The sequence below is a fragment of the Aotus nancymaae genome, unplaced genomic scaffold, assembly GCF_030222135.1.
Source record: "Aotus nancymaae isolate 86718 unplaced genomic scaffold, 86718_ANA_hifiasm-v0.15.2.pri h1tg000028l, whole genome shotgun sequence".
In the NCBI taxonomy this organism is placed as follows: domain Eukaryota; kingdom Metazoa; phylum Chordata; class Mammalia; order Primates; family Aotidae; genus Aotus; species Aotus nancymaae.
This window is the reverse complement of record NW_026988441.1, coordinates 19,616,048-19,643,072: the sequence shown is the minus strand read 5'-3', so window position 1 is coordinate 19,643,072 and position 27,025 is coordinate 19,616,048. Positions and strand designations below refer to the sequence as shown.

General features: G+C 47.8%; 1 protein-coding gene across 1 annotated transcript in view; it reads right to left on the bottom strand.

Moving 5' to 3' along the window:
* SLC7A9 (solute carrier family 7 member 9) overlaps positions 1 to 25,574 on the bottom strand; it is a 30,470-nt gene extending 4,896 nt beyond the window's left edge. Inside the window, exons 1-10 of the mRNA XM_021666649.2 lie at positions 25,468 to 25,574; positions 22,408 to 22,555; positions 21,897 to 22,139; positions 19,968 to 20,093; positions 19,626 to 19,725; positions 17,883 to 17,927; positions 17,131 to 17,254; positions 15,661 to 15,764; positions 4,522 to 4,618; positions 2,728 to 2,877 (exon numbers count right to left, since the gene is read on the bottom strand). Coding sequence (XP_021522324.1) covers positions 2,728 to 2,877; positions 4,522 to 4,618; positions 15,661 to 15,764; positions 17,131 to 17,254; positions 17,883 to 17,927; positions 19,626 to 19,725; positions 19,968 to 20,093; positions 21,897 to 22,139; positions 22,408 to 22,555; positions 25,468 to 25,554 — 1,224 coding nt within the window. The 5' untranslated portion in view covers positions 25,555 to 25,574. The remainder of the gene's footprint in view (positions 1 to 2,727; positions 2,878 to 4,521; positions 4,619 to 15,660; positions 15,765 to 17,130; positions 17,255 to 17,882; positions 17,928 to 19,625; positions 19,726 to 19,967; positions 20,094 to 21,896; positions 22,140 to 22,407; positions 22,556 to 25,467) is intronic.
* Positions 25,575 to 27,025: the final 1,451 nt, after the last annotated feature.

Below are 27,025 nucleotides of genomic sequence, written 5' to 3'. Positions count from 1 at the left end.
GGATCACTTGAGCCCAGGAGTTTCCGACCAGACTGGGCAACATGGTGAGATCCCATCTCCACACACACCCAAAAATGCAAAAATGAGCTGGATATGGTGGCGTGCACCTGTAGTCCTAGCTACTCCGCTACCTGAGGCAGAGGGATTACTTGAGTCCAAAGGGTCAAGGCTTTCAGTGAGCCGAGACCGAGCCACTGTACTTCAGCCTGGGCAACAGAGCGAAACCCTGTCTCCAAAACAAACAAAACCTATGATATCAATTCTGATCATTCTTTTCACTGTGTGGTTATATTACCTACTTGTTATAGAGTCAGGTTTACCTCCATTTGTTTTCCATTTTTGAGATTCACCTTTGCCTTTTTAATTTTGTTTTCTAATATAATTTTTAACTTGATTTTGCTTTATTCTCCCATTATTTCTTTTTGAATGAATACATATGTGAAGAAACACACACACACGTTCGTCTTTCCCCATCTTACATAAAAGATAGCAAATAACGATTTTGCACCCTTTTTCCTTGAATATATTCCAGCTAGTATGTCACAGTAATATATGAAGTTGTTAATCATCCGTTTTCTACTGCTGTGTATCACTGTTTTAGACATGCAACAGTTTATTCAACTAGTCCTGTATTAGTTGACATTTGGATTGTGTTGGACGTCTTGCTGTTAAAATTAATGCTGCCGTCAATGACCTTGTGTATATTTCGTAATTCTGACAGTTTCATTTCTGGATAGATTTCCTCAAAACAGGATGGCTCATGCCTGCTAGATGTTGCCAAATCTCCCTCTATGATGGCTATGCCATTCATATTCCACTAACGGCGTGTGAGCGACCACCCTTTCGTGGCCTCACTGCAGTCAGACTTTTGGATTTCTGCCCATCTGACAGCCAGAAGCAGAGTTTGGTTTGCTGGATTTGTTTTGTTTTCATCTGTAAGTGTCATTGCATTTTTCCTTCCCCCTGCCCCGCTCCCACCCTGAGATGGAGTCTTGCTCTGTCCCCAGGCTGGAGTGCAGTGGCACGATCTCAGCTCACTGCAACCTCCTGGGCTCAAACAATTCTCCTGCCTCAGCCTCCCGAGTAGCTGGGATTATAGGCATATGCCACCATGCCCAGCTAATTTTTGTATTTTTATTAGAGACAGGATTTCACCATGTTGGCCAGGCTAGTCTCAAACTCCTGACCTCAAGTAATCTGCCTGCCTTAAGTTTTTTTTTTATTAGTTCCTTCCAAGTGCTGGGATTACAGGCATAAGCCACTGCGCACAGCCGGAATTAATGTACTTTTATGTCCTATTTCTATTAATATTTCTACTTGGACCCAAAAGTTTAACTTTTTTCTGTCTGATATTTTTTTTAGTTTCCTTCTTTTGACCGTTTTCTAGCATGTTTCTTTGTTCTTATGTTCTTTCTTTTTTTGAGACAGGGTCCCTCTCTTGCCCAGGCTGGAGTGCAGTGGCACGATCTTGGCTCACTGCAGCCTTGGACCTCCTGGGCTGAATCAGGTCTTCCACCTCAGCCTCCCACAGAGCTGGGTCTACGGGTGTGCACCACCACGCCCAGGTACTTTTTGTAGAGATGGGGTCTTGCTGTTGTCCTGGCTGGTCTTGAACTCCTGGGGCTGATCTTCCTTCCTTGGCCTCCAAAAGTGCTGGGACTACAGGTATGAGTCCCCACACTCAGCCTGTGTTCCTTCTTCTCCTTCTTGCACACTCTATTTCTGAAATGATTTTTTTCCCTAACATGATGTTCTGAAGTGCCAGTGGGACATGTCCTCTCTGTGTCCTTCCCAGTCGAGAGATTTGTATCCACAGGCTCCAGCTCCTTGACCCTGACGGTCTTGCCAAGTGCCGTGTCCTTTCTCTCTCCAGCAGTTGTTTCTCTTGCTGTTGTCTTCAGTGGCCCCTCTGTCCTTCTGGAAAGGAGTTTTTGTGGGGAGTTTCTGGGGTCCTCAAGGGCTTAAGCCACTGCAGCCCTGCTCCACCACCTCCCTGGGGGTCCTCCGATCTTCCCACTGAGAACCTCACTCCAAGCGTGCCCTCCCTCCTAGGGACAGGTGGGGCTGGAGCTAGTGGGCGTCCACTTAGTCTGGAGTTGGTGGTGAGACCTCATTTCCTCAATTTGCGTTCATGATGTTGGCTGAAGGGTTTCTCCTTTGCTATTCTACAGGCTCTGTCTGTTTCTAGGAGGGATTTTGTGCAGATTACAAGTCTATGCTACCGTGATGATTTTGCCTGCGATGACATGACCACTGTGGGTCTGCCCGGCTCCAGGCAGGCTGCGCCATGACTCGGCTGATGCCAGAGACTTGTCCATAGCCAAGACACAGGCCAGAAAGGACCACTGGACATATCTCTGAAAACAAAGTCCTAAAGCTAAAGATGGTAACCTTATTCTTATCCTAGTTACTTAAGCCCTTAGTTTACCTAACTTTTTCTTAATGTCTGTCATCATAAGAAGTCAATAGCACAATTGAGAGAGAAGTGGATCTCTTTGGTTACAGAGACAGGCCACAGGTATTCTTGATCACTTAAAAAAATGAATAAGGTAGCTAATTGGATCATAAACTATGCTATGAAGAGTAAACTCCATTCTAAAATATTTTTAAAGAATCAAGTCAGATTGGAACTAGAAGGCATGCCCCTAGCATTTGAAAGAGTTACCTCTATCTCATTCATTACAAAAAACCCAAAGCCACTTGTGACTTCTGGGAATCCAAGCTTACCTTGATAGGCCTTTCCAGGTCTTTCTTTGTAAATCTCATCACAATGAGTCCTAGAATCGTCAAGCCATAGAAGAGCCACGAAGCAAAGCTGAAATAATTGACTAACAAGTTTATGTCACCAGGGATGATATAAATAGTTGCTATGATACCCTGATAGAAAGAAGAATGAAATCGTAGGTCATTAGTACACAAAACACTGTTCTCATGTCACAGAAGACCGAAGCAGCGGTTTTTCTTGTGATTTTAGCATGAGAGGAACTTCCTAGGCATCCCTTGACAGTTGGGGTCAAACTGACTTTGGCTATGATAGCTTTTTCCTATGAAGCCTGCAGAAAATACCTGCGAAATTTCTGAATCTTTGAAATTGTGATTTTAATCAACAGAAAAATAAAATAGTAGATTGGTGCAAAAGTAACTGCAGTTTTTTGGGGGGATTTTGTTTGTCTTTGAGATGGAATCTTACTCTGTCACCCAGGCTAGAGTACAGTGGTGCCATCTTGGCTCACTGCAATCTCTGCCTCTTGGGTTCAAGTGATTCTCCTGCCTCAGCCTCCCGAGTAGCTGGAATTACAGGCATGTGCCATCACGCCCAGCTAATTTTTGTATTTTTAGTAGAGATGGGGTTTCGCCATGTTGACCAGGCTGGTCTCAAACTCCAGACCTCAGGTGATCCACCTGCCTCAGCCTCCCAAAGTGCTGGGATTACAGGCGTGAGCCACTGCACCCAGCCCATAATTCCGTTTTGTAATGGCAAAAACCACAATTACTTTTGCACTAACCTAATATGTATGAATATTATATCAGCTTCATACTTGCGAATTTTCCTCACAGAGCGTTTTCAGTGTGGGCCACGGCCCTGGACTGGAAGCTCACATCTACTCGTGGTCTGTGTTAGTTGCGTGGCCCTGGACTGGCATTTCCCGGCTGTGTTTTCCTGTCTTCAGAGTGATAGAGTGTAGCGGTTCTCCTCTGGGGGAGGGGTGTAGACCACCCCTGAGGCTGGGAATGTGGACGGTTGCTCGGTGCCCAGACAATTGCACCAAACAAGGACCATGCACCATGGAGCAGCTCCCATCAGAGGATGTCAAAGGGGTGGCCAGGCACAGTGGCTCACACCTGTAAACCCAGCGCTTCAAAAGGCTGAGGCGGGTGAATCACTTGAGGTCAGGAGTTAGAGACCAGCCTGGCCAACATGATAAAATCCCGTCTCTACTAAAAATACAAAAACCAACCAAGCATGGTGGCGTGTGCCTTTAATCCCAGCTGTTCGGGAGGCCAAGGCAGGAGAATCGCTTGAACCCGGGAGGTAGAGGTTGCAGTGAGCCAAGAGCATATCATTGCACTCCAGCCCAGGTGACAGAGCAAGGCTCTGTCTCAAAAAAAAAACAAGATGTCAAAGGGCATTTATTGCACAAGGATCCAGTGACTTCTCAATCATTAGACCATAATGAGGGGCGGTTGTCAGTAACCTCCTGGTAAATGTCTTACCCTCCTTCCCTGTAAGCTAGTGGGCTTTTATATAGAGTTTGTTACCAGGGTCGAGGCACAGACAAATGCACACAGAGGCACTGAGGGCGCAAACCGTGCCTTCCGTGGATAAATTCAGACAAAGGAGCAGTTATTGGGTACATTGTTCGACTCGTCTTGGGATTCTTTCTATATCTGTTTGATGGCAAGGAATAAGCCCATCTGGGTCATTTGGAGGCCACCAAGCTTAGCAGGGCAGGGCTACTCCACCCCGTGGATGGAGGGCCCCCACCTTGAAGATGGGCTGTTAGCGGGATTCGTACTCACGTGAAAGATGATGGCAGGGGCTGGGGTGAGGCGCTTGACGCTGATGTAAGAAAGCACTTTGAGCATGTGGCCCTCCCGGCCTGCCACGTAAATGAGTCTGGAAAATAATGACATGGGAGTCTGCTGACTGGAATGCAGGCCATCCGTCCAGGGCCACCGAGGACGTGAGCTCCAGAGTCCACTAAGGAGCCCTCGGGAGGCTCAGGAAGGTTGCTGAGCATGCACCTGGGCTTCAGATGGGGGTCAGTCCACGGGAGAGGAGTGGGTTTTGGCAGAGTGAGTGAGGAGGTTAAATGCACTCAAAGAACAGGTGCAGTGGCTCACAGTTGTAATCCCAGCACCTTGGGAAGCCAAGGCGGGAGGATGACTTGAGCCCAGGAGTTGGAGACCAGCCTAGGCAACACAGTGAGATCCCATCTCTACAATAACTAAAAGTTTTTTTTAAATGTACCATTTCTTTGTGTTGGGAATATTCAATATCCTCCTCTAGCTATCTGAAGCTATATATTAATATGAATGTGAGCTATAGCCACCCTGCAGCGTGTAAAACACTAGAACCTATACCTCCTGTGTAGCAGTAATTTTGTATCTTCTAGCAAGTCTCTCCCTATCTCTCCTTCCCCCCAGCCTTTTAAGCCTCTGGTATCCTCTGGCTAACCAGAATTTCTTGAAAAAGTTACCATAATTAAAAATGTGAGCCAGGCACAGCGGCTCATGCCTATAATCCTAGCACTTTGGGAGGCTGAGGCAGGTGGATCACTTGAGGTCAGGAGTTTGAGACCAGCCTGGCCAACATGGTGAAACCCTGTCTCTACTAGAAATACAAAAAATTAGCTCGGCATGGTGGTTCACACCTGTAGTCCCAGCTACTTGGGAGGCTGAGGCAGGAGAATCATTGGAACCTGGGAGGCAGAGGTTGCATTGAGCTGACATCACATCATTGCACTCCAGACTCCAGGCTGGGTGACAGAATGAGACAGACTGTCTCAAAACAAAAAAAAAAAAAAAGGAGAATTTTTACTTAAAAAAGGAACCATCCACCAAGAAGATATAAAAAACAAGAGCCACAGCCAGGCGCGGTGGCTCACACCTGTAATCCTAGCACTTTGGGAGGCCAAGGCAGGTGGACTGCTTGAGGTCAGGAGTTCAAGACCAGCCTGACCAACATGGTGAAATCCCATCTCTACTAAAAATAAAAAAATTAGCCAAGCATGGGTGGTGGGTACCTGTAATCCCTGCTACTCCAGAGGCTAAGGGAGGAAAATTGCTTCAACCTGGGAGGCAGAGGTTGCAGTGCGCCGAGATTGCACCACTGCACTCCAGCCTGGGCAACAGAGCAAGACTCCATCTCAACAACAACAACAAAAACAGAAGTCCTTGAAACATAGAAAACAAAAATTGGCAAATCATCCAATCTGAGTGCAAGATTTCAACATTACAAGTTACAATCTTGATGATCATATAAAAATCTACATGTAATTACGGAATACACATTATCTTCAAGACCATGGGAAACATAAAAATATCAATGAGCTACGACGGGCATTTTCAAAGGTCTAAAGAATTGATACCAGGCACAGTGGTTCATGCTTGTAATCCCAGGACTTCAGGAGGCCAAGGCTAGTGGATCACTTGAGGTCGGGATTTCAAGACCAGCCTGACCAACATAGTGAAACCCTGTCTCTACTAAAAATACAAAAATTAGTCGGGTGTGGTGGTGGGCACCTGTAATCCCAGCTACTTGGGAGGCTGAGGCAGGAGAATCACTTTAACCTGGAGGTAGAAGTTGCAGTGAGTCGAGACTGTGCCACTGTACTCTAGCCTAATTGACAGAGCAAGACAGACTCTGTCTCAGAAAGATAAATAAGATAAAATATAAAATAATAAAATAAACTGATATCAGGCCAGCCACTGTAGCTCATGCCTGTAATCCCAACACTTTGGGAGGTTGAAGTGAGAGGATTGCTTGAGGCCAGGAGTTTGAGACCAGCTTGGGCAACATAGTAAGACCTCACATCTACAAAACAACTTAATATTAGCCATGCATGGTGGCACATGCCTGTAGTCCCAGCTACTTGAGAGTTGGTGGGAGGATTGCTTATGCATAGGAGTCTGAGGCTGCAGTGAGCCATGATTGTGTCACTGCTGGAGTGCACTGGTGTGATCTCAGCTTGCTGCAATCTCTGCCTCCCAGGTTCAAGTGATTCTCCTGCCTCAGCCTCCTGAGTAGCTAGGATTACAGGCATCTGCCACCATGCCCCACTAATTTTTGTGTTTTTAGTAGAGACAGGGTTTCACCATGTTGGCCAGCTTGGCTTTGAACTCCTGACCTCAAGTGATCTTCCCGCCTCGGCCTCCCAAAGTGCTGGGATTACAGGTGTGAGCCACTGCACCCAGGCTTGGGTATATATTTGAATGAACTGAAATCCGTATGTCAAATATCTGCACTCCCATGTACCTCTGGGTGTATATTTGAATGAATTGAAATCTACATGTCAGAGGATCTCCGCCAAGATGACCGAATAGGAACAGCTCCAGTCCACAGTTCCCAGCAAGAGCGACGCAGAAGGTGAGTGATCTCTGCATTTTGAACTGAGCTCTGAAGGGAGCAATGGATCTCCCAGAACAGCACCCGAGCTCCGATAAGGGATAGACTGCCTCCTCAAGTGGCTCCCTGACCCCGTGTATCCTGACTGGGAGATAACTCAGACAAGAGAGCTCTGGCTGACATCTGGCAGGTACCCTTCTGGGATGAAGCTACCAGAGGAAGGAAGAGGCAGCAATCTTTGCTGTTCTACAGCCCCCGTGGGTGATTCCCAGGCAAGCAGGGTCTGGAGTGGACCTCCAGCAGACTTGCAGCAGAGGGACCTGACTGTTAGAAGGAAACCTAACAAACAGAAAGAAATAGTTTGAACATCAACAGAAAGGACATCCACTTAGAGACCACATCCAAAAGTCACCAACTTCAAAGACCAGAGGTAGATAAATCCATGAAGATGGGAAGAAACCAGGGCAAAAAGGCTGAAATCTCCAAAAACCAGAATGCCTCTTCTCCTCCAAGGGATCACAACTCCTCATCAGCAAGGGAACAAAACTGGATGGAGAATGAGTTTGACAAATTCACAGAACCAGGCTTCAGAAGGTGACTAATAACAAATTTCTTCGAGCTAAAGGAGCATGTTCTAACCCAATGCAAGGAAGCTAAGAACCTTGATAAAAGGTTAGATGAAATGCTAACTAGAATAACCAGTGTAGAGAAGAACATAAATGACTTGATGGAGCTGAAAAACACAGCACAAGAACTTCACGAAGCATAAAGTTTCAATAGCCAAATCAATCAAGTGGAAGAAAGAGTATCAGAGATTGAAGGTCAACTCAATGAAATAAAGCAAGAAGGCAAGATTAGAGAAAACAGTGAAAATAAATGAACAAAGCTTCCAAGAAATATGGGATTATGTGAAAAGACCTAATCTGCGTTTGATCAGTGTACCTGAAAGTGACAGGGAGAATGAAACCAAGGTGGAAAACACTCTTCAGGATATAATCCAGGAGAACTTCCCCAACTGAGCAAGGCAGGCCAACATTCAAATTCAGGAAATACAGAGAACACCACAAAGATATTCCTTGAGAAGAACAACCCCACGGCACATAATCGTCAGATTCACCAGGGTTGAAATGAAGGAAAAAACTGCTAAGGGCTGCCAGTGAGAAAGGTTGTGTTACCCACAAAGGGAAGTTCATCAGACTCACAGCGGATCTCTTGGCAGAAACCCTACAAGCCAAAAGACAGTGGGGGCCAATATTCAACATCCTTAAAGGAAAGAATTTTCAACCCAGAATTTCATATCCCTCCAAACTAAGATTCATAACTGAAGGAGAAATAAAATCCTTTACGGACAAGCAACTGCTGAGAGATTTCACCACCACCAGGCCTGCCTTATAAGAGCTCCTGAAAGAAGCACTAAACATGGAAAGGAACAACCAGTACCAGCCACTGCAAAAACATAGCAAATGGTAAAGACCATTGGCACTATGAAGAAACTGCATCAACTATCAGGCAAAACAACCAGCTAGCATCAAAATGGCAGGATCCAATTCACATATAACAATATTAACCTTAAATGTAAATGGGCTAAATGCCCCAATCAAAAGACACAGACTGGCAAATTGGATAAAGAGGTCAAGACCCTTCGGTGTGCTATGTTTAGGAGACATATCGTGCAAAGACACACATAGGTTCAAAATAAAGGTGTTGAAGAAGATTTACCTAGCAAATGGAGAGCAAAAAAAAGCAGGGGTCACAATCCTAGTCTCTGATAAAACAGACTTTAAACCAACAAAGATCAAAAGAGACAAAGAAGGGCATTACATAATGGTAAAGGGATCAATGCAACAAGAAGAGCTAACGCTTCGAAACATATATGCACCCAATACAGGAACATCCAGATTCATAAAACAATTCTTAATGACCTACAAAGAAAGACTCCCACACAATAATAATGGGAGACTTTAACACCCCATTGTCAATATTAGACAGATCAACAAGACAGAAAATTAATAAGGATATCCAGGACTTGAACTCAGATCTGGACCAAGTGAACATAATAGACATCTACAGAACTCTCCACCCCAAATCCACAGAATATACATTCTTCTCAGCACCACATCGCAGTTATTCTAAAATTGACCTCATAATTGGAAGTAAATCACTCCTCAGAAAATGCAAAGGAACAAACATCATAACAAACAGTCTCTCAGACCACAGTGCAATCAAATTAGAACTCAGGATTAAGAAATGCACTCAGAACTGCACAACTACACGGAAACTGAACAACCTGCTCCTGAATGACTACTGGATAAATAATGAAATGAAGGCAGAAATAAAGATGTTCTTTGAAACCTAGAGAACAAAGACACAATGTACCAGAATCTCTGGGACACATTTAAAGCGTTTTCCAGAAGGAAATTTATAGCACTAAATGCCCACAAGAGAAAGGAGGAAAGATCTAAAATCGACACCCTAATGTCGTGATTAAAAGAACTAGAGGAGCAAGATCAAACAAATTCAGAGCTAGCAGAAGACAGGAAGTAACTAAGATCACAGCAGAACTCAAGGAGATAGAGACACAGAAAACCCTTTTAAAAAAAAAAATCAATAAATCCAGGAGCTGTTTTTTTTTAAAAAAGACCAACTAAATACATAGACCACTAGCCAGACTAATAAAGAAGACAAGAGAGAAGAATTAAATAGATGGAATAAAAAATGGTAAAGGGGGTATCTCCACCAATCCCACAGAAATACAAACTACCATCAGAGATTACTACAAACACCTCTATTCAAAGAAACCAGTAAATCTGGAAGAAACGGATAAATTCCTGGACACTTACACCCTCCCAAGACTAAACCAGGAAGAAGTTGAATCCCTAAATAGACCAATCACAAGGGCTGAAGTTGACACAGCAATTAATAGCCTACCAACCAAAAAAATTCAGATGGGTTCACAGCTGAATTCTACCAGAAGTACAGAGAGGAGCTGGTATCATTTCTTCTGAAACTATTCCAAACAATACAAAAAGAGGGAATGCCCCCTAACTCATTTTATGAGACCAAGATTATCCTGTGGCAGAGACACAACTGAAAAAGAAAATTTCAGGCCAATATCCATGATGAACATTGATGCGAAAATCCTCAATAAAGTACTGGCAAACCGAATCCTACAGCATATCTAAAAGCTTATGTAACCTGATCAAGTTGGCTTCATCCCTGGATGCAAGGCTGGTTCAACATATGCAAATCTATGAACGTAGTCCATCACAAACAGACGCAAAGACAAAATCCACATGATTATCTCAATAGATGCAGAGAAGGCCCTCGACAAAATTCAGCAGCCCTTTATGTTAAAAACGCTCAATACACTAGGTATCAATGGAACATATCTCAAAATAATCAGAGCTATTTATGACAAACGCACAGCCATTATCATACTAAATGGGCAAAAACTGCAAGCATTCCCTTTGAAAACAGGCACTAGACAAGGAAGCCCTCTCTCACCACTCCTATTCAACATAGTATTGAAAAGTTCTGTCCAGAGCAATCGGGCAAGAAAAAGAAAGAAAGCGTATTCAATTAGGAAAAGAGGAAGTCAAAGTATCTCTATTTGGAGACGATATGATTGTATATTTAGAAGACCCCGTCGTCTCAGCCCCAAATCTCCTTAAGCTGATAAGCAACTTCAGCAAAATCTCAGGCTACAAAATCAGTGTGCAAAAATCACAAGCATTCCTATACACCAATAACACACAGAGAGCCAAATCATAAATGAACTCCCATTCACAATTGCTACAAAGAGAATAAAATACCTAGAAATACACCTAACAAGGGATGTGAAGGACCTCTTCAAGGAGAACTACAAACCACTGCTCAAGGAAATGAGAGGACACAAACAGATGGAAAAACCTTCCATCCTCATGGTTAGGAAGAATCAATATGAAAATGGCTACACTGACCAAAGTAATTTACAGATTCAATGCTATCCCCATCAAGCTACCACTGACTTTCTTCACAGAATTGGAAAAAACTACCTTAAACTTTATATGAAACCAAAAAGGAACCTGCATAGCCGAGATAATCCTAAGCAAAACAAACAACAACAACAACAACAAAAACCAAAAACAAAGCTGGAGGCATCAAGCTACCTGACTTCAAAATGTACTACAAGGCTACAGTAATCAAAACAGCATGGGACTGGTACCAAAACAGACTTATAGACCAATGAACCAGAACAAAGGCCTCAGAGACGCCACACATCTACAACCATCTGATCTTTGACAAACCTGACACAAGCAATGGGGAAGGGATTCCCTATTTAATAAATGGTGTTGGGAAAACTGGCTAGCCATGTGCAGACAGCTGAAACTGGATCCCTTCCTTACACCTTATACAAAAATTAACTCCAGATGGATTTTAAAACATAAGACCTAACACCATAAAAACCCCAGAATAAAACCTAGGCAATACCAGTCAGGACATAGGCATAGGCAAGGACTACATGACCAAAACACCAAAAGCAATGGCAACAAAAGCCAAAAGAGACCAATGGGATCTAATTAAGCTCCAGAGCTTCTGCGCAGCAAAAGAAACCATCATTAGAGTGAACCGGCAACCAACAGAATGGGAAAAATTTTTGCACTTTACCCATCTGACAGAGGGGCTAATATCCAGAGTCTACAAAGAATTTAAACAAATTTACAAGAAAAAAACAACATCAAAAAGTGGGCAAAGGATATGAACAGACACTCCTCAAAAGAAGACATTTATGCTGGGCACGGTGGCTCACTCCTGTAATCCTAGCACTTTGGGAGGCCGAGGTGGGTGGATCACCTGAGGTCAGGAGTTCAAGACCAGCCTGACCATCATGGTGAAACCCCGTCTTAAAAAAAAAAAAAAGAAAAAAGAAGCCATTTATGTAGCCAACAAACATGAAAAAAAGCTCATCTTCACTGGTCATTAGAGAAATGCAAATCAAAACCACACTGAGATACCATCTCACGCCAGTTAGAATGGCGATCATTAAAAAATCAGGAGACAACAGATGCTGGAGAGGATGTGGAGAAATAGGAACACTTTTACACTGTTGGTGGGAGTGTAAATTAGTTCAGCCATTGTAGAAGACAGTGTGGTGATTCCTCAAGGATCTAGAAACAGAAATTCCATTTGACCCAGCAATCCCATTACTGGGTATGTATCCAAAGGATTATAAATTGTTCTATTATAAAGACACATGCAGATGTATGTTCATTGCAGCACTGTTCACAATAGCAAAGACTTGGAACCAACCCAAATGCCCATCAATGATAGACTGGATAAAGAAAACGTGTGACATATACACCATGGAATACTATGCAGCCATAAAAATGGATGAGTTCATGTCCTTTGCAGGGACATGGATGAAGCTGGAAACCATCATTTTCAGCAAACTGACACAAGAACAGAAAACCAAACACTGCATGTTCTCACTCATAAGTGGGTGTAGAACAATGAGAACATATGGACACAGGGAAGGAACATCACACACCAGGGCCCATTGAGGGGTGGGGTGTTAGCGGAGGGATAGTGGGGGTTAGGGGAGATGGGAGGGATAACATTAGGAGAAATACCTAATGTAGATGACAGGGTGATGGATGCAGCAAACCACCATGGCACGTGTGTACCTATGTAACACACCTGCACATTCTGCACATATGCCCCAGAACTTAAAGTATACTTAAAGAAATCCACATGTCAGGTGTCTGCACTCCCATGTTCATGCCGTTATTCACCATAGCCGAGACACAGACACAACCTCAGTGTCTGTCAACAGATGAATGAATACAAATCTTATATATACAATGGAATACGATTCAGCCTCTAAACAGAATGGAATTCTGTCATTTTTTGACAACAGGGACGACTCAAGAGAACATTACGCTAAGTGAAATAAGCCAAAGAAAGACAAATATCCCATGGTATTCCCTTAAAAGTTATGGAGCTGTAATTAGGGAAAATGAGTCAGGCTGGTGGGACCAAAGGAAAGCAAAAAGAGATGAAGCAGATAAGCTACAAGCCTGCCTTTCTTCGTGGTCCAGGACACACAGTCTTCCTGCGCCCCGTGATTGCCAGACACTCAGCTAATAGAAAAATGCGTTAGCTCATGCGACCTTCGCATTATCAGTACTTCACGTACCCCTCTCCAGCACACAGCACAAGCACCAGCCTATAAAATCCCAGCAAGCCTTTGTCTCTTTGCAGTCAGCTCCTCTCTCAGTGACCTGCCCACCCATTGCACCCTTGCAATGTATTTTCCTTTCTCTAATAAATCTGCCTTTTTTTCTTTTCTTTTTTTGAGACGGAGTTTTGCTCTTGTTGCCCAGGCTGGGGTGCAGTGGCACGATCTTGGATCACTGCAACCTCTGCCTCCCAAGTTCCAGTGATTCTCCTGTCTCAGCCTCCCAGGTAGCTGGGATTACAGGCATGTGCCACCACACCCGGCTAATTTTGTATTTTTAGTAGAGACAAGTTTTCTCCATGTCTGTCAGGCTGGCATCGAACCCCCGACCTCAGGTGATTCGCCCGCCTCGGCCTCCCAAAGTGCTGGGATTACAGGTGTGAGCCACTGCGCTTGGCCAATCTGCCTTTCTTGACCAACGACTGTCTTGGTAAATTCTTTTTATCTCTGTGCCATGAGCCCAGATACTTGTTTACCTGCAACATACGTGAAATCTAAAATTTCAAACATAGCAATTCTAGTCTCAAAAGAGAGTAGAACATTGGTTACCAGAGGCTGAAGGAAGCGGGGCCTGAGATGGCAAAAGGGGAAATGTTGGTCAAAGGCTACAGTTTCTGTTTGATGGGAGGAATAAGCTCTGGTGATCCATTGCACAGCAAGGTGACTATCGTTAACAATGGTGTACATTTCAAAATGGCTAGTGGATTTCCAATGTACTCACCACAAAGAAATTATAAGTATGTGAGGTCATACATATGTTAATTAGCTTGATTTGCTCATTCCACCATGTTTACATGTACCATATACATATATGCAATTATTGTTATTTTTTAGAGACAGGGTTTTGCTCTGTCACCCAGGCTGGAGTACAGTGGTGTGATCATGACTCATTGCAGCCTGGAACCTTCTGGGTTTACACGATCCTCCCATCTCAGCCTCCCGAATAGCCGAGACGACAGGCATGGGCCACCACACCCAGCTAATTTTTAAATTTCTTTTTGTAGAGATGGAGTCTCACCATGTGGCCCAGACTAGACTTGTACTCCTGGCCTCAAGCAATCCTCCTGCCCATTATAAGCAATTATTATTTGCAAATTAAAAATAAAATAAGGCCAGGCATGATGACTCATGCCTGTAATTCTAGGACTTTGGGAGGTCGAGGCAGGAGGATCACTTGAGTCAGGAGTTCAAAACCAGTCTGGGCAACATGGTGAAACCCCATCTCGACTAAAACTACAAAAATTAGCTGGGTGTGGTGGCGCATGCCTGTAATCCCAGCTACTCCAGAGGCCGAGGAGAGAGGATTGCTTGAGCCGTGGAGGTGGAGGCTACAGTGAGCCAAGATGGCGCCACTGAGTTCCTGACTGGGCTACAGAGTGAGACCCTGCCTCAAAATTAATTAATGAAAATTAAAATCTAAAAATTTATAAAGAAATACAAAGGATCTAGCTAAAACGCTTTTGACAAAGAATGAAGTTGGAGTCGTAGCACTACAAGTATTTCGATTAGGCTGTAGAAGAATGATTTTATGGTGTTTCATTTTCTAACAGACTTTGTCAATTTCACTCGGAAATATATCCATCCAGAACACTGGACAACTGAGCCAAGACACGTGTTCAAGGATGTTCACTGCGGCAATGTTCACGGAAACCACCCACACCCAGGTGTGAGTGAAGGATTTGTTATGTTATGCTGTATCCAAAAGTGTGATACAACACAAGTGGTGGTGGTCTCCAGACCAGGAGGGTCCAGAGGATGGGCAAACCACACCTGTTTGTGCAAATAAAGTTTTATTGGAACGTGACCACGGCTGTTCACTTTTGGGTACCAAGGCAGAGTTGAGAAGCTGTGATAGAGGTTTATGCAGCCTGCGAGCCTGGAATATTTACCATGTGGCCCTTTAAGAGAAAGTTAGCCAATTCTGGGTTATTTGCAAATTTGCTAATTAGCAAATTCGTTTGTGTGTGTTAACATGGGAAGATGTTCAGGAAGTATCACTAGGTGAAAAATATCACTAGGTGAAAAAAGTTCCAAGTGTAAACCCAAACCTCATTTACCCAGAGTCTCTTCCCTTCCCCTGGTGCTGAGGTTGGGAGCTTTCCCCCATGTTTGGAACTAGGGCCCCCTGGAGTGGGAAGGCTGAGATTCCAGGCAGCCTTGATCAATTCCCGTGTGCAGGGCCATCCATGCCTTCCTGGCCAGTTTGCGGTGGGTTCAAGCCACGTCCCTTCCCTGGACTTGGGTCTCCTACTTGTGCTGGGCATGAGTTTCGCCTGGCAGAGCCCTGAAGATTTTAGCTGTGTGGATTCCTTGGGTGTGACATTGGCTTGGCTGCCCCTGCCCACCCTGGGAGTGACAGCCGGGGGTCCCCTACCTGCCCGCTGTGAAGCAGCTCCCATTAGCAGCACCGATGGTTGAAAATGCCACAAAAAGTGGAACAACCCAAGAAGCTGGATAGAGAACACGGTCACCAAATGTCTGGTGAGAGAAGCGAGATGAGTCCTGAGGGTCCTTCTTGGCCTCCAAGAGCCGCCAGCCCCTAAAAGCTATTCTGGCCTCCCAGGGGACCCAGGGACCCACCTCAGCTTGGGGCACAGCCTCCCACTCCTCCACTGCAGAGGAGAGGGGAGAACACCACTCGCCTGTCTCCAGATCTTGTGATGGCAAGAGAAATCTCTTATCCACTACTCCCGGGGATAAATCTATGTTTTATGTGTTTATTTTGAGATGGAGTTCTGTTCTTGTTTCCCAGGCTGGAGTGCAATGGTGAGGTCTCCACTCATTGCAACCCCTGCCTCCCGGGTTCAAGCGATTCTCTTGCCTCAGCCTCCCAAGTAGCTGGGATTACAGGCACCCACCACCACGCCTAGCTAATTTTTGTATTTTTAGTAGAGGCGGGTTTCACCATGTTGGCCAGGCTGGACTCGAACTCTCGACCTTGTGATCTGCCTGCCTTGGCCTCCCAAAGTGCTGGGATCACAGGTGTGAGCCACTGTGCCCGGCCAAATCTTTATTTTTTAATTTGATGTTTTTTTTTTGTTTTTTTTTTTTTTGAGACAGGATTGCACTCTGTTGCCCAGGCTGGAGTACAGTGGTGTGATCATGTCTCAAGGCATTCTCAACTTCCTGGGCTCAAGCGATCCTCCCACCTCAGTGTTCCAAGTAGCTGGGGCCACAGGCACTCGCCACCACACCTAGCTGCATAATTCTTGGTCATGTCAATATCCTGATACCTTCACCTCCACTTCCTGAACCTGCACTCCAACCGAAATGGCTGAATTCTCCCTCCCACCTGAGCAGCTCCAGTCTTGTGGTCAGTGACCTCAGCAGTTATCCACACTGTATCTCCTGTACCTTCTGAATCCCCAGCACTTGGTTGTCTGTTGGCAACTGCAGGTCTCCAGCTGCCTCTTCACTGACTCCAGGGCCTCTCACCTCTCAGCTCCTATGACTCATTAGCATTTAGGGTGGTACAAAAGTAATTGCCGTTTTGCCACTGAAAGGAATGGCAAAAATGGCAATTACTTTTCCACCAACCTAATATGATGACCTCCCCTGACTCCCTGGTACTTTCTGCCTCTGCTTCATGCTTATCTGTCAAACTGTAACCCTGGCTAGCCCTGCCTCCAGCTCCATACTGTGTGCACCCAGGCAGCTGGTCCCATCTCTGCCGATGCCTGACCTCGTGTGGGGCTCGGGGGCTGCCCTGACTTGTCTCGTCTCCCAGGCTCTTCCATGACTATTGTCCTCCTTCCCTGGGAGGGACCTCAGCTCCAGTGCTGACACCTGCCTTACCCCTTCCCATAAGCCACGGCCCCTCCAGCAGTGACACCCAGGCACTCACCACAGCCACGGCCTGGGACTGCAGGAGCTCGGTGGCAGTCATCACGGTGAAGTAGGACACGTTCATGAGGATGTAGCATGCCATCACCAGGGGGATCCCGATGACAATGGCCAAGGGCAGGTTTCTGGGAGGTGCAATGACACAGAGACCCATGGTCAGACCAGACACCCTCCCTGAGGCCCTCCCAGGGAGAACATTCGCAGGCAGCAGCATCCCAGCAGGAACATGAGACATTTTCAAATGAGAATGCTGCCTCTGACTCCACAGCAGTTCACATGGAACTGTTTATAAAGCAAAAAAAGCCAGAGATAAAGGAAGACCAAACTCTACCTCCCCTTAGCAGCCACTGCTGTGCCCCAAACCAAGCCAAACTCTAAGCGTGCACAGTGAGCTCATAAGAAAGCAATTGATGGCTGGGCGCAGTGGCGCACACCTGAGAGGCCGAGACAGGAGAAATCTCCTGGGGCCAGGAGTTCAGGACCAGCCTGGCCAACATGGCAAAATCCCATCTCTACTAAAAAAAAAAAAATACAAAAATTAGTGAGCTGAGATTGCACCACTGCACTCCAGCCTAGGCAACAGAGCGAGACTCCATCTCAAAAAAAAAAAAAAAAAGAAAAAGAAAAGAAAAAAGAAATCATTCACTGTTGGGAAGGGTATCATGGAATAACCAGGGAAACAGCTCCAGCCTTCACCAAGAGAAGAGAAATCAGCCTGCCCCGCCCCATCCCCTGCGCTGACTCAACTGTTACCTGTAAGGGTTCTGCAGTTCTTCTGTGATGTAATTCAGTTGATTCCTGGAAGAAAGAAACAAGCATGACACGGCTTGACTTTATTTTTCTGTTATGAACCCACAATAATAAATGTTGGCCTCATTTAAGATTCTCTGCCAGAGAGAAAACTCTCCTGCAGGAATTCCCGATGAATTTCTTTCCAGGTTAATGGCCCTGGTAGTGGTGGGGCCTGGGGCCCTACCCAGAGCGACACATCTGTCAGCTGGTTGAGTCTTTGCCCTCCTTGGGAATCACACAGATTTGGAAGAAGAATGAGGAGTAGTGAGTCCCCAAGGTGCCTTGAAAAAATGGAATATTATCTGAGAATGAAATCTAGAAATGCTTTGCAGGAGAGAAGGACCAGTGTCACAGACTGTCATGCTTCTCCCTTAAAGGACAAAAATGGGCCAGCACTTTGGGAGGCCAAGGTGGGCAGATCACTTGAAGTTGGGAGTTCGAGACCAGCTGGGCCAACATGGTGAAACCTCATCTCTACGAAAAATACAAAAATTAGCAGTGCAAGGTGACAGGTGTCTGTAATCCCAGTTACTCAGGAGGCTGAGTCAGGAGAATTACTTGAACCTGGGGGGATGGAGGTTGCAGTGAGCCGAGATCGTGCCACTGTGTTCCAGCCTGGGTGACAGAGTGAGACTCCATCTCTAAAAAGGACAAAAACAATCTCACCCACTAAACCCAATAAATATATAAAATTTGTATGATATTTTGTTTGTAGGACAGCCCCCCAAACCGTAAGTTCAGAGAGGCTCCCAAATGTAATGATTTTCAGGGTTAATTAGAAGTGCTATTGAGTATTCTTTGTTTAATCAAGAGCCTGGGGCTGGGAGTGGTGGCTGACGCCTGTAATCCCAGCACTTTGGGAAGCCGAGGAGAGAGGATTGCTTGAGTGCAGGAGTTTGAGACTGGCTTGGGCAACAGAGAGAGACTCTTGTCTCTACAAAACAAAAATAAAAAAATCATCAGGGTGTGGTAGCTCCTATCTGTGGTCCCAGCTACTCAGGAGGCCGAGGCGGGAAGCTGGCTTCAGCCCAGGAGTTCAAGGCTGCAGTGAGCTGTGATCATGCCATTTCACTGCAGCCTGGGTGACCAAGTGAGAGCCTGTCTCTAAAAAAAACCAAAACAAAAAAACAGCTGGGCTTGGTGGTTCACACCTGTAATCCCAGCACTTTGGGAGGCCGAGGCAGGTGGATCATGAGGTCAGGAGTTCGAGGCCACCTGGGCCAATATGGTGAAACCCTGTCTCTACTAATAATACAAAAATTAGCTGGGCATGGTGGCAGGCTCCTGTAATCCCAGCTACTTGGGAGGCTGAAGCAGGAGAATCACTTGAACCCAAGAGGTGGAGGATGCAGTAGGCCAAGACTGTGCCACTGCACTCCAGCCTGGGCAACAGAGTGAGACTTGGTCTCAAAACAAAACACAACAGAAAATCCAAGCTTGGGCCCTGGCTGCCTCTAATTCAGCTGAGCTTGTGTTGGCCCGGTGAGGGTTCTACACAGAGCACTCTGGCTGACTGAGAAGGTGTCTCCAGGAATAAGGGCTAGAGGTTGTCACATGCTTCACAAAAAGGAAATGTGAGGGTGAATGTCAGAGTCACACCAAACGCCAGAAAGGGGAACTCATTGCTTTCCATGACGGCTGGAGTTAAAGTCGCCTGGAGAATCCCACCCACCCCCAGACTCGGGACATCCCAGGACGCCTCACCATCCATCGTAGGCCCAGAGTCCATTGTAAAACGCCAGACTGATGGCTCCCACAGACAGCTGGGCGCCCTCAAAAGAATTCTCAAAATTCTTTGTGTTTCCTGTAATGAAGCCAGACAGTGAACGGCAGGTGTCAGCCAGCCAGATCTTGAGTGCACCTCCACGTGAAGACGGGCATGATGATGACCCCAGCTTATTAAACACACTCTGAAACTAAGGATCTGACCCACTGAGTTCCTGCCACGCTTCCTTGGAGATGGGTTTGTGGGGCAAGGCTGGTCCCGCTCCCAGTGGAAGGGGTTCTGGTATGTGCCCGTGCAGGGCCCGCCCTCCCGTGGGTCACCTTGGGCCAGGAGCACAAGCCCGCTGATGATGATGATGGCCACGATCACCAGTTTGGCTGCGGTGAAGATGTTCTGGACATAGCTTCCCAGCCGCACGCTCAGTGAGTTCACCGTCATGATGAATACTGGAAGGTGGGGGCAATTTCTGCATTTATGGTTTTCAACAAAGCCCTGGAGAGAGTCTCCTTTCTTTTATATACTGTGTAACTTTTTGCTTTCACTTTATTTTTATTTTTATTTTTATTTTTTGAGGCGGAATTTCGCTGTTGTTACCCAGACTGGAGTGCAATGGCGCGATCTCGGCTCACCGCAACCTCCGCCTCCTGGGTTCAAGCAATTCTCCTGCCTCAGCCTCCCGAGTAGCTGGGATTACAGGTGCGCACCACCATGCCCAGCTAATTTTTTTTTATATTTTTAATAGAGACGGGGTTTCACCTTGTTGACCAGGATGGTCTCGATCTCTTGATCTTGTGATCCACCCACCTCGGCCTCCCAAAGTGCTGGGATTATAGGTGTGAGCCACCGCGCCCGGCCTACTTTTTTTTTTAGATAGAGTCTCACTCTGTCACCTGGGCTGGAGTGCAGTGGCACAGTCTCAGTGATCTCTGCCTCCCAGGTTCAAGTGATTCTCCTGCCTCAGCCTCCTGAGTAGCTATTATGACAGGTGCACGCCGCCATGACCAGCTGATTTTTGTATTTTTAGTAGAGCTTGTCTGGAGCTTCCAGCAGGGAGGTGCAGCTACTCGTATACCCTTGACCAAAAGCCGGTCCTCCTCTGTCGGGGTGCTTGTCCTCTTCAACTGAGCATGCAGCTTCGGGAGGGATGCACGTGGAGTGGTGAGGGAGGAAGGGGACACCGGCCTAGCCAGCCAGATCAGCCGAATCAACCCTGGCGATCAATGGGGTGACAGGTGTCCCTGCCAGATCGCCCTCAGATCCAATTTTTGTAATTTTATCTTTATTTATTTAGAGATGGAGTCTCACTCTGTCGTCCAGGCTGGAGTGCAACAGCATGGTCTCAACTCACTGCAACCTCCGCCTTATGGGTATCAAGCAGTTCTCCTGCCTTAGCCTTCTGAGTAGCTGGGAATACAGGCATGTGCCACCCCACCTGGCTAATTTTTGTATTTTTAGTAGAAACCGGGTTTTGCCATGTTGGCCAGGCTGGTCTTGAACTCCTGACCTTAAGTACTGAACCCACCTTGGCCTCCCAAAGTGTTGGGATTACATGCATGAGCCACCATGCCCAACCTTTTGTTTTTTGAGACAGGGTCCAAGGCTCAAGCGATCCCCCCACCTCAGCCTCCCAAGTAGCTGGAACACTGGTGCATGCCACCACACCCAGCTAATGTTTTTATTTTTTTGTAGAGGCAAGGGTTTCACTAGGTTGACCAGGCTGGTCTCAAACTCTTGGCCTCAAGCAATCCTCCCAACTCAGTCTCCCAAAGTGGTGAGATTCCAAGTATCAGCCCCTGCCTGTGGCCCACCCCTGCTCCCCCACCAGCCACCACATTTATCTCTCAAATCCCAAGAGGGAAGATCCCAATATGGGAGCTTAAGGACCTTTAAAATGCACCTGGAGATGACCTTTGCAATCCAGCTGGGCTGCCTCAACCGGCAAAAAATTATCAGGGCGTGGTAGGCATCCTCCCGAGTAGCTAGGATTACAGGCACCTGCCACCATGCCGGAAAAGGAGCCGGGCCCTGAGCCAAGGCTCTGCCCTTCAGGATAGCTTGTGGCCTCCCTCTCGGTAGCCCCCACAGGCCTGGGGGTCCCCAGTGTGCGGCACCCACAGGTACAGCAAAGGCTGATGCCAGGCCCTGCCTGGCTTCGCACCAGAGACTCTGGCTCACTAGTGGGGAGCTGAGGGCAGAGTCCCCGGACAACCAGGTCCTTTCTGACCCCCACCCTGGGCTCGGGTACTCACAGATGGCGGCAGCAGCCAGGCATTTCACAACAATTTGAGGAGGCTTGCAGCCTGGGTAGAAGGACGCGCACACGTACTCAGAGAAGCTGAGGCAGATGATGGCGAAGGACGAGGGCTTCATAACGATCAGGCTGGCCCAGGAGAAGAGGTAGGCGGGGATGGGCCCGTAGGCCTCCATCAGGTAGGGGTACTCACCCCCAGACTTGGTGATCATCGTGCCAAGCTCTGCATAGCACAGGGCACCTGGAACGCAGAGAGGAAGGGCCCACAGGCCGCTCATGAGGCACTGCCCCTACCCCAGGGGCTGTTCCCCGGGGGGGGCTGCGTTCATATGGAGGGCCACCATGGTGTGCCCTTGCCGGACGGCCCTAAGCTCCAGCTGCTGGACATTCAGACCAGCCTGATTTACACCTGTTTGCCACACAAGCGCCGAGAGGGACCCCGGCAGGGCGAGGGCTGGCACAGATAGCGCCTGCCTAGTGTGCCCCACCAGGGAGCCACGTCTCTTTACCCAGTGTCGAGACGACCCCGCAAGCTGCCCATATGATGAGGCAGGGCCCCACGGCTTCCGTGTTGCTGAGCACAGACTTGGGGGAGATGAAGATCCCGGAGCCGATGATGGTGCCCACGATGATGGAGATGCCACTGATGAGGCCCAGCTGGGTGTGGAGGAAGGGAGAGGGCGTTAGTGCCACGCCCAGGCCCAGCCCAGAAGTCCAGGCGCCGCCCCCTTCCGGAGGGCCAGGGCAGGCCCAGCCAAAGCCCATGCCCCAGGCGCTCCCAGCCTGGGCGGCTGCTGTGGCAACACCAGGACACCACTCCCCGGGCTTTGCTCACATTAACTCGATGAATTCTAGTGACAGCCCTGTGAGCTGGCCACGCTGTACCACCCCCATGGTACAGAGGAGGACGCTGAGGCACAGAAAGCTTAGGAGGCTGCTAGAACCGGCTCATGTTCTGCCCCTAACCACGATCCTGTGCCCTCAATGGAAAGGCCGACTTGGCAACAGCTCGCCAATGAGAAAGGTCCTCAGGAAACGCCTCTGCTCTGGGCAAATGAGAAAGGAGTGTGCCACCAAAGCAGAGGAAGTCAGGGCCTGGAATCCTGGCCAGAGGTGATGTGCGGAGTGAGCAACAGAGGCCTCCCAGAAACAGAAAAGTTGTGGGGACTGTGAACTTTCTGTGGTGCCATTTTATCTTATTTTTGTTTGTTTATTTAGAGTGAGGGTCTCTCTCTGTCGCCCAGGCTGGAGCATAGCTGTGCAATCATAGTTCACGGCAGCCTCAAACTCCTGGCCTCAAACAATCCAGCTCAGCCTCCCAAAGTGCTGGGACTGCAGGCGTGAGTCACTGTGCCTGGCCCTGTGCCATTTGCTAGGATGTGAGCTTTCTTAGAACAGAACCCAGCTCAGAGACATCAGATGGTTCCATTCCTGTGAAGTTCAAGAACAGGTGACTCTAATCGAAAGCCCTATGAATTCAGGGCTGGGTCCCTGCCTAGAAAGGGGCAGGAGGGGGCTTTCTGGAGTGGCACATCTGTCAAAACCCATCAAACTCAGCACGAAAGATCTGCACATTTCAGCCAGGTGCGGTGGCTCAGGCCTATAATCCCAGCACTTTGGGAAGCCGAGGCAGGCATTTACCTGAGGTCCAGAGTTTGAGGCCAGCCTGGCCAACATGGTAAAACCCCATCTCTACTGAAAAATACAAAAATCAGCCAGATATGTTGGCGCACACCTGTAATCCCAGCTACTTAGGAGGCTGAGGCAGGAGAATCACTTGAGCCTGGGAGGCGGAGGTTGCAGTGAGCCACTCACTACACCTGAGTGACAGAACGAGACTGTCTCAAAAAGCACTGCACATTTTACTATATATAAATTACACACCAATCAACGAGGAAGAAAAAAAAAAAGCCCAGCTGAGGCCCTACTTGTACACCTGTGCTCAGAAGCGGCCCCGGCCAGATCTCCAGAGCCTGAAGTTTCCAGCATTTGTGTTCACCTGGGAAGAGGCTGGGCTTGGAGTCAGATCGCATTGGATGAGGGGCTCCCAGCTGCAGGCTGCCACCCTGGGGACTCTGCACACACAAGCAGGATCCCTGGGGTGCAGCATCAGCTTTCAGGGACAAGACGCACTTCCAGGGCAGGGAGGGACGGGCTCAGCCCTCCTCCTCGTCTTAGCCCTGCCCAGGGCTTTGGTTTGGCTCTGGAATCCTCCCTCCCTTCTGCTGAGGGACCTGCCTGGGTTCTGATCTGGGTGAGGTCTGCATTCACCCTGAAGTTGCCTGCCTGAGAGGTAGACCTAGCTCAGTTTTCCGTTTTTAGACTCAAGGTCTCGCTCTGTCGCCCAGGCTTGGAGTGCAGTGGCACGATCATGACTCACTGCAGGCTAACCTCCTGGGATCAAGCAATCCTCCCACTTCAGGGTCCCAAAAGTCCTAAGGTTACAGGCGTGTGCAGCCACACCTGGTCCCAGCTCAGAAGACACATCTGGGGATTTCTCAGCTGTGTTGAGGCTCTTGCTGGGATCTAGCCTAAGACTGGGAGAGGCAGGGGGCTGCAGCCCATCGTCTACCTCCTGGGGACCCCAGTCCCAGGCCAAGCCATTTAGGCCATGCCAGCCCCCAATCAAGCCCTAAAGCCTTGGTGCCGTCCCTCCTCCATCCCCTCTGCTGCCAGGCACGGGAGCTCTTAGAGGTCCCACCCAGACCCCTGCTCTGGAAGCAGAAACTGTCCTGAGCTCACCCGCGGCTGCCTTTCCTCATCCTGGGAGCCTGAAGCCCTTCTGTGCCTCCATGCTGAGTACCTGCTGCTCCCAACTGCCTGGGCCTGGCGTGGTGTGCCGTGTCCAGCTCCCTTCTGCCTTCACCCTAGCCCCAAGACTCCCTTTCCCTCCAGGCCCAGGGCCAGCCCCAGCAGCTCACTGCAGCCCAACTCAGGGCGGCCGTCCCTGCTAGACCCCTGTAAGACAGAACGGGCTCTGCTGGGGGCAATACTTCCCATCACTACAGCCATTCAGACATAAGAGGGACAGGTATTTCGAGGGGACCCAAGCATCAGAACGCCCTCTCTGGCTGGGCACACTGACTCACACCTGTAATCCCAGCACTTTGGGAGCCCAAGGTAGGAGGGTCACTTGAGCCCGAGAGTTCCAGACCAGCCTGGGCAACATAGCAAGAGCCTGCCTCCACAGAAAAAAAATTTCTGAAAGTTAAAAATTTGGCAGTGCCTCTGTAGTCCCAGCTACTCAGGAAGCTGGGGCAGGAGGATCGCTTAAACCCGGGAGGTGGAAGTTGTAGTGAGCTGAGATCGCACCACTGCACTCCAGCCAGCCTTGTTGACAGAGCAAGACTCCGTCTCAAAAAAAAAAAAAAAAAGAACATGCAGAGTTCCCTGGGAAGAGGGAAAGAGGTAAGTCCAGAGATTGTCCCCTTAAAGATGTACTTTACAAATTAAAGAGCACCTCTTCTGCCCTGTCACTAGAGATCAGCAGGGACTTCACTGCCTGTGCCCCTCGTTCAGATGCCCTTGCCTAACCTGCAAAGGGCCCTCCCCACCAGAGACCGCCTTACCTCCTTTTGGAGAGTGGTGGTCTTGGGCTCTTGGCTCTGGATCGACTTCTCATCCTCTCTCCGCTTTCTCAGGCCGGTCTCCCCCATGTTTCCTCCTGCTGGTTCCAGGACACTGCAAGGAGGACGCACAGTTGAATCTTGGTCCAGCAGAAGTGCAAGTCTGGCCTAGACTAGGGGAGCTGGCTCCAAAGCACAGTGTTGGTTACTGCTGCAGGTGGGCGCCGGTGCCAGCCCTGTAGGGCTCATGCGCTGGGCCCCAGTCAAAGTCAGTCATTCGCGTCGTCCAGGCAAGGGAACGCAGCTCCCTGCTACTCTCCAAAGCTCAGCTGCTTGCTTAGCTCTCTCCTAGACAGGCCCTGGGAGCCTCCTGGCCCATGTGCCTGTGCCTTGAAAGTCATTCTACCTCTGTAGTCCGATTTCATTTTTTTTCAAAAGTAAAAAGAAATATTTAACAACATCCTGGGCCGGGCGCAGTGGCTCACGCCTGTAATCCAGCACTTTGGGAGGCTGAGGTGGACAGATCACTTGAGCCCAGGAATTTAAGACCAGGTGGACAGATCACTTGAGCCCAGGAATTCAAGACCAGCCTGGCCAACATGGCGAAACCCGTCAATACTAAAAATACAAAAAAAAAATTAGCCGGGTGTGGTGGTGGGTGCCTGTAATCCCAGCTACTCGGGAGGGAGAATAGCTGAGAATAAGGCAGGAGAATCGCTTGAACCAGGAGGCAGAGGCTGCAGTGAGCCAAGATCATGCCATTGCACTCCAGCCTGGGTGATAGAGCTAGACTCCGTCATACAAAAAATTAAAATATCATGGAATGTCTTTATCAGAATCAAGTCTAGGGAAGGAAAGTTTGTCTTATAATTCCTTCCCAAGATTAAAGGTACTCCATACATCACAGATCCACAATACAGGTACTTTTTCTTTCTACTTTTATTTTTTATTTTTTTTAATTTTTATTTATTTTTTTTTCTTTTTTTTCTTTTTTTTTTGATTTTCTTTCTACTTTTAAAATTTTTACAATATTTTTTGTAAAGATGGAGTCTTGCTATGTTGCCCAGGCTGGCCTCCAACTCCTGGACTCAAGCAGTCCTCTCACCTCGGCCTCCCAAAGGGCTGGGATTACAGGCATGAGCCCCCATGCCTGCCTGGCCAGGTACTTTTTCATTGAGTGATGAAAGGAATGAAAAAATTGCTGAGGAAACCCAGTTTCAGACTGAATTAGGAGATACCCATGCACCACTGTACCCTCTCTGTCAATAAATTCTCTGTCCAGGCGCTGGCCAGGAGAGCCATGAGCCTTCCTGTCACCCATCGACCTTACCTTCCTCCGTGATCCTGCAGAGCCGGAGGAGCCGTGGTGCAGCTGACCACCCGTGCCTGCACGGTCCAGCCCTAGGAATGGCCATGTCTTGTGCCCAGGAGTGGAGGAAGTCAAGAGGGTACAGAGGTCAATAAGGGTAATTATTAAACACCTTTTTTTTTTAAGCAATGAAGCATAGATATGCCACATAAAAAGGGGAGGGTCAGGCAGATCAATTTCTCTCCGAAACCA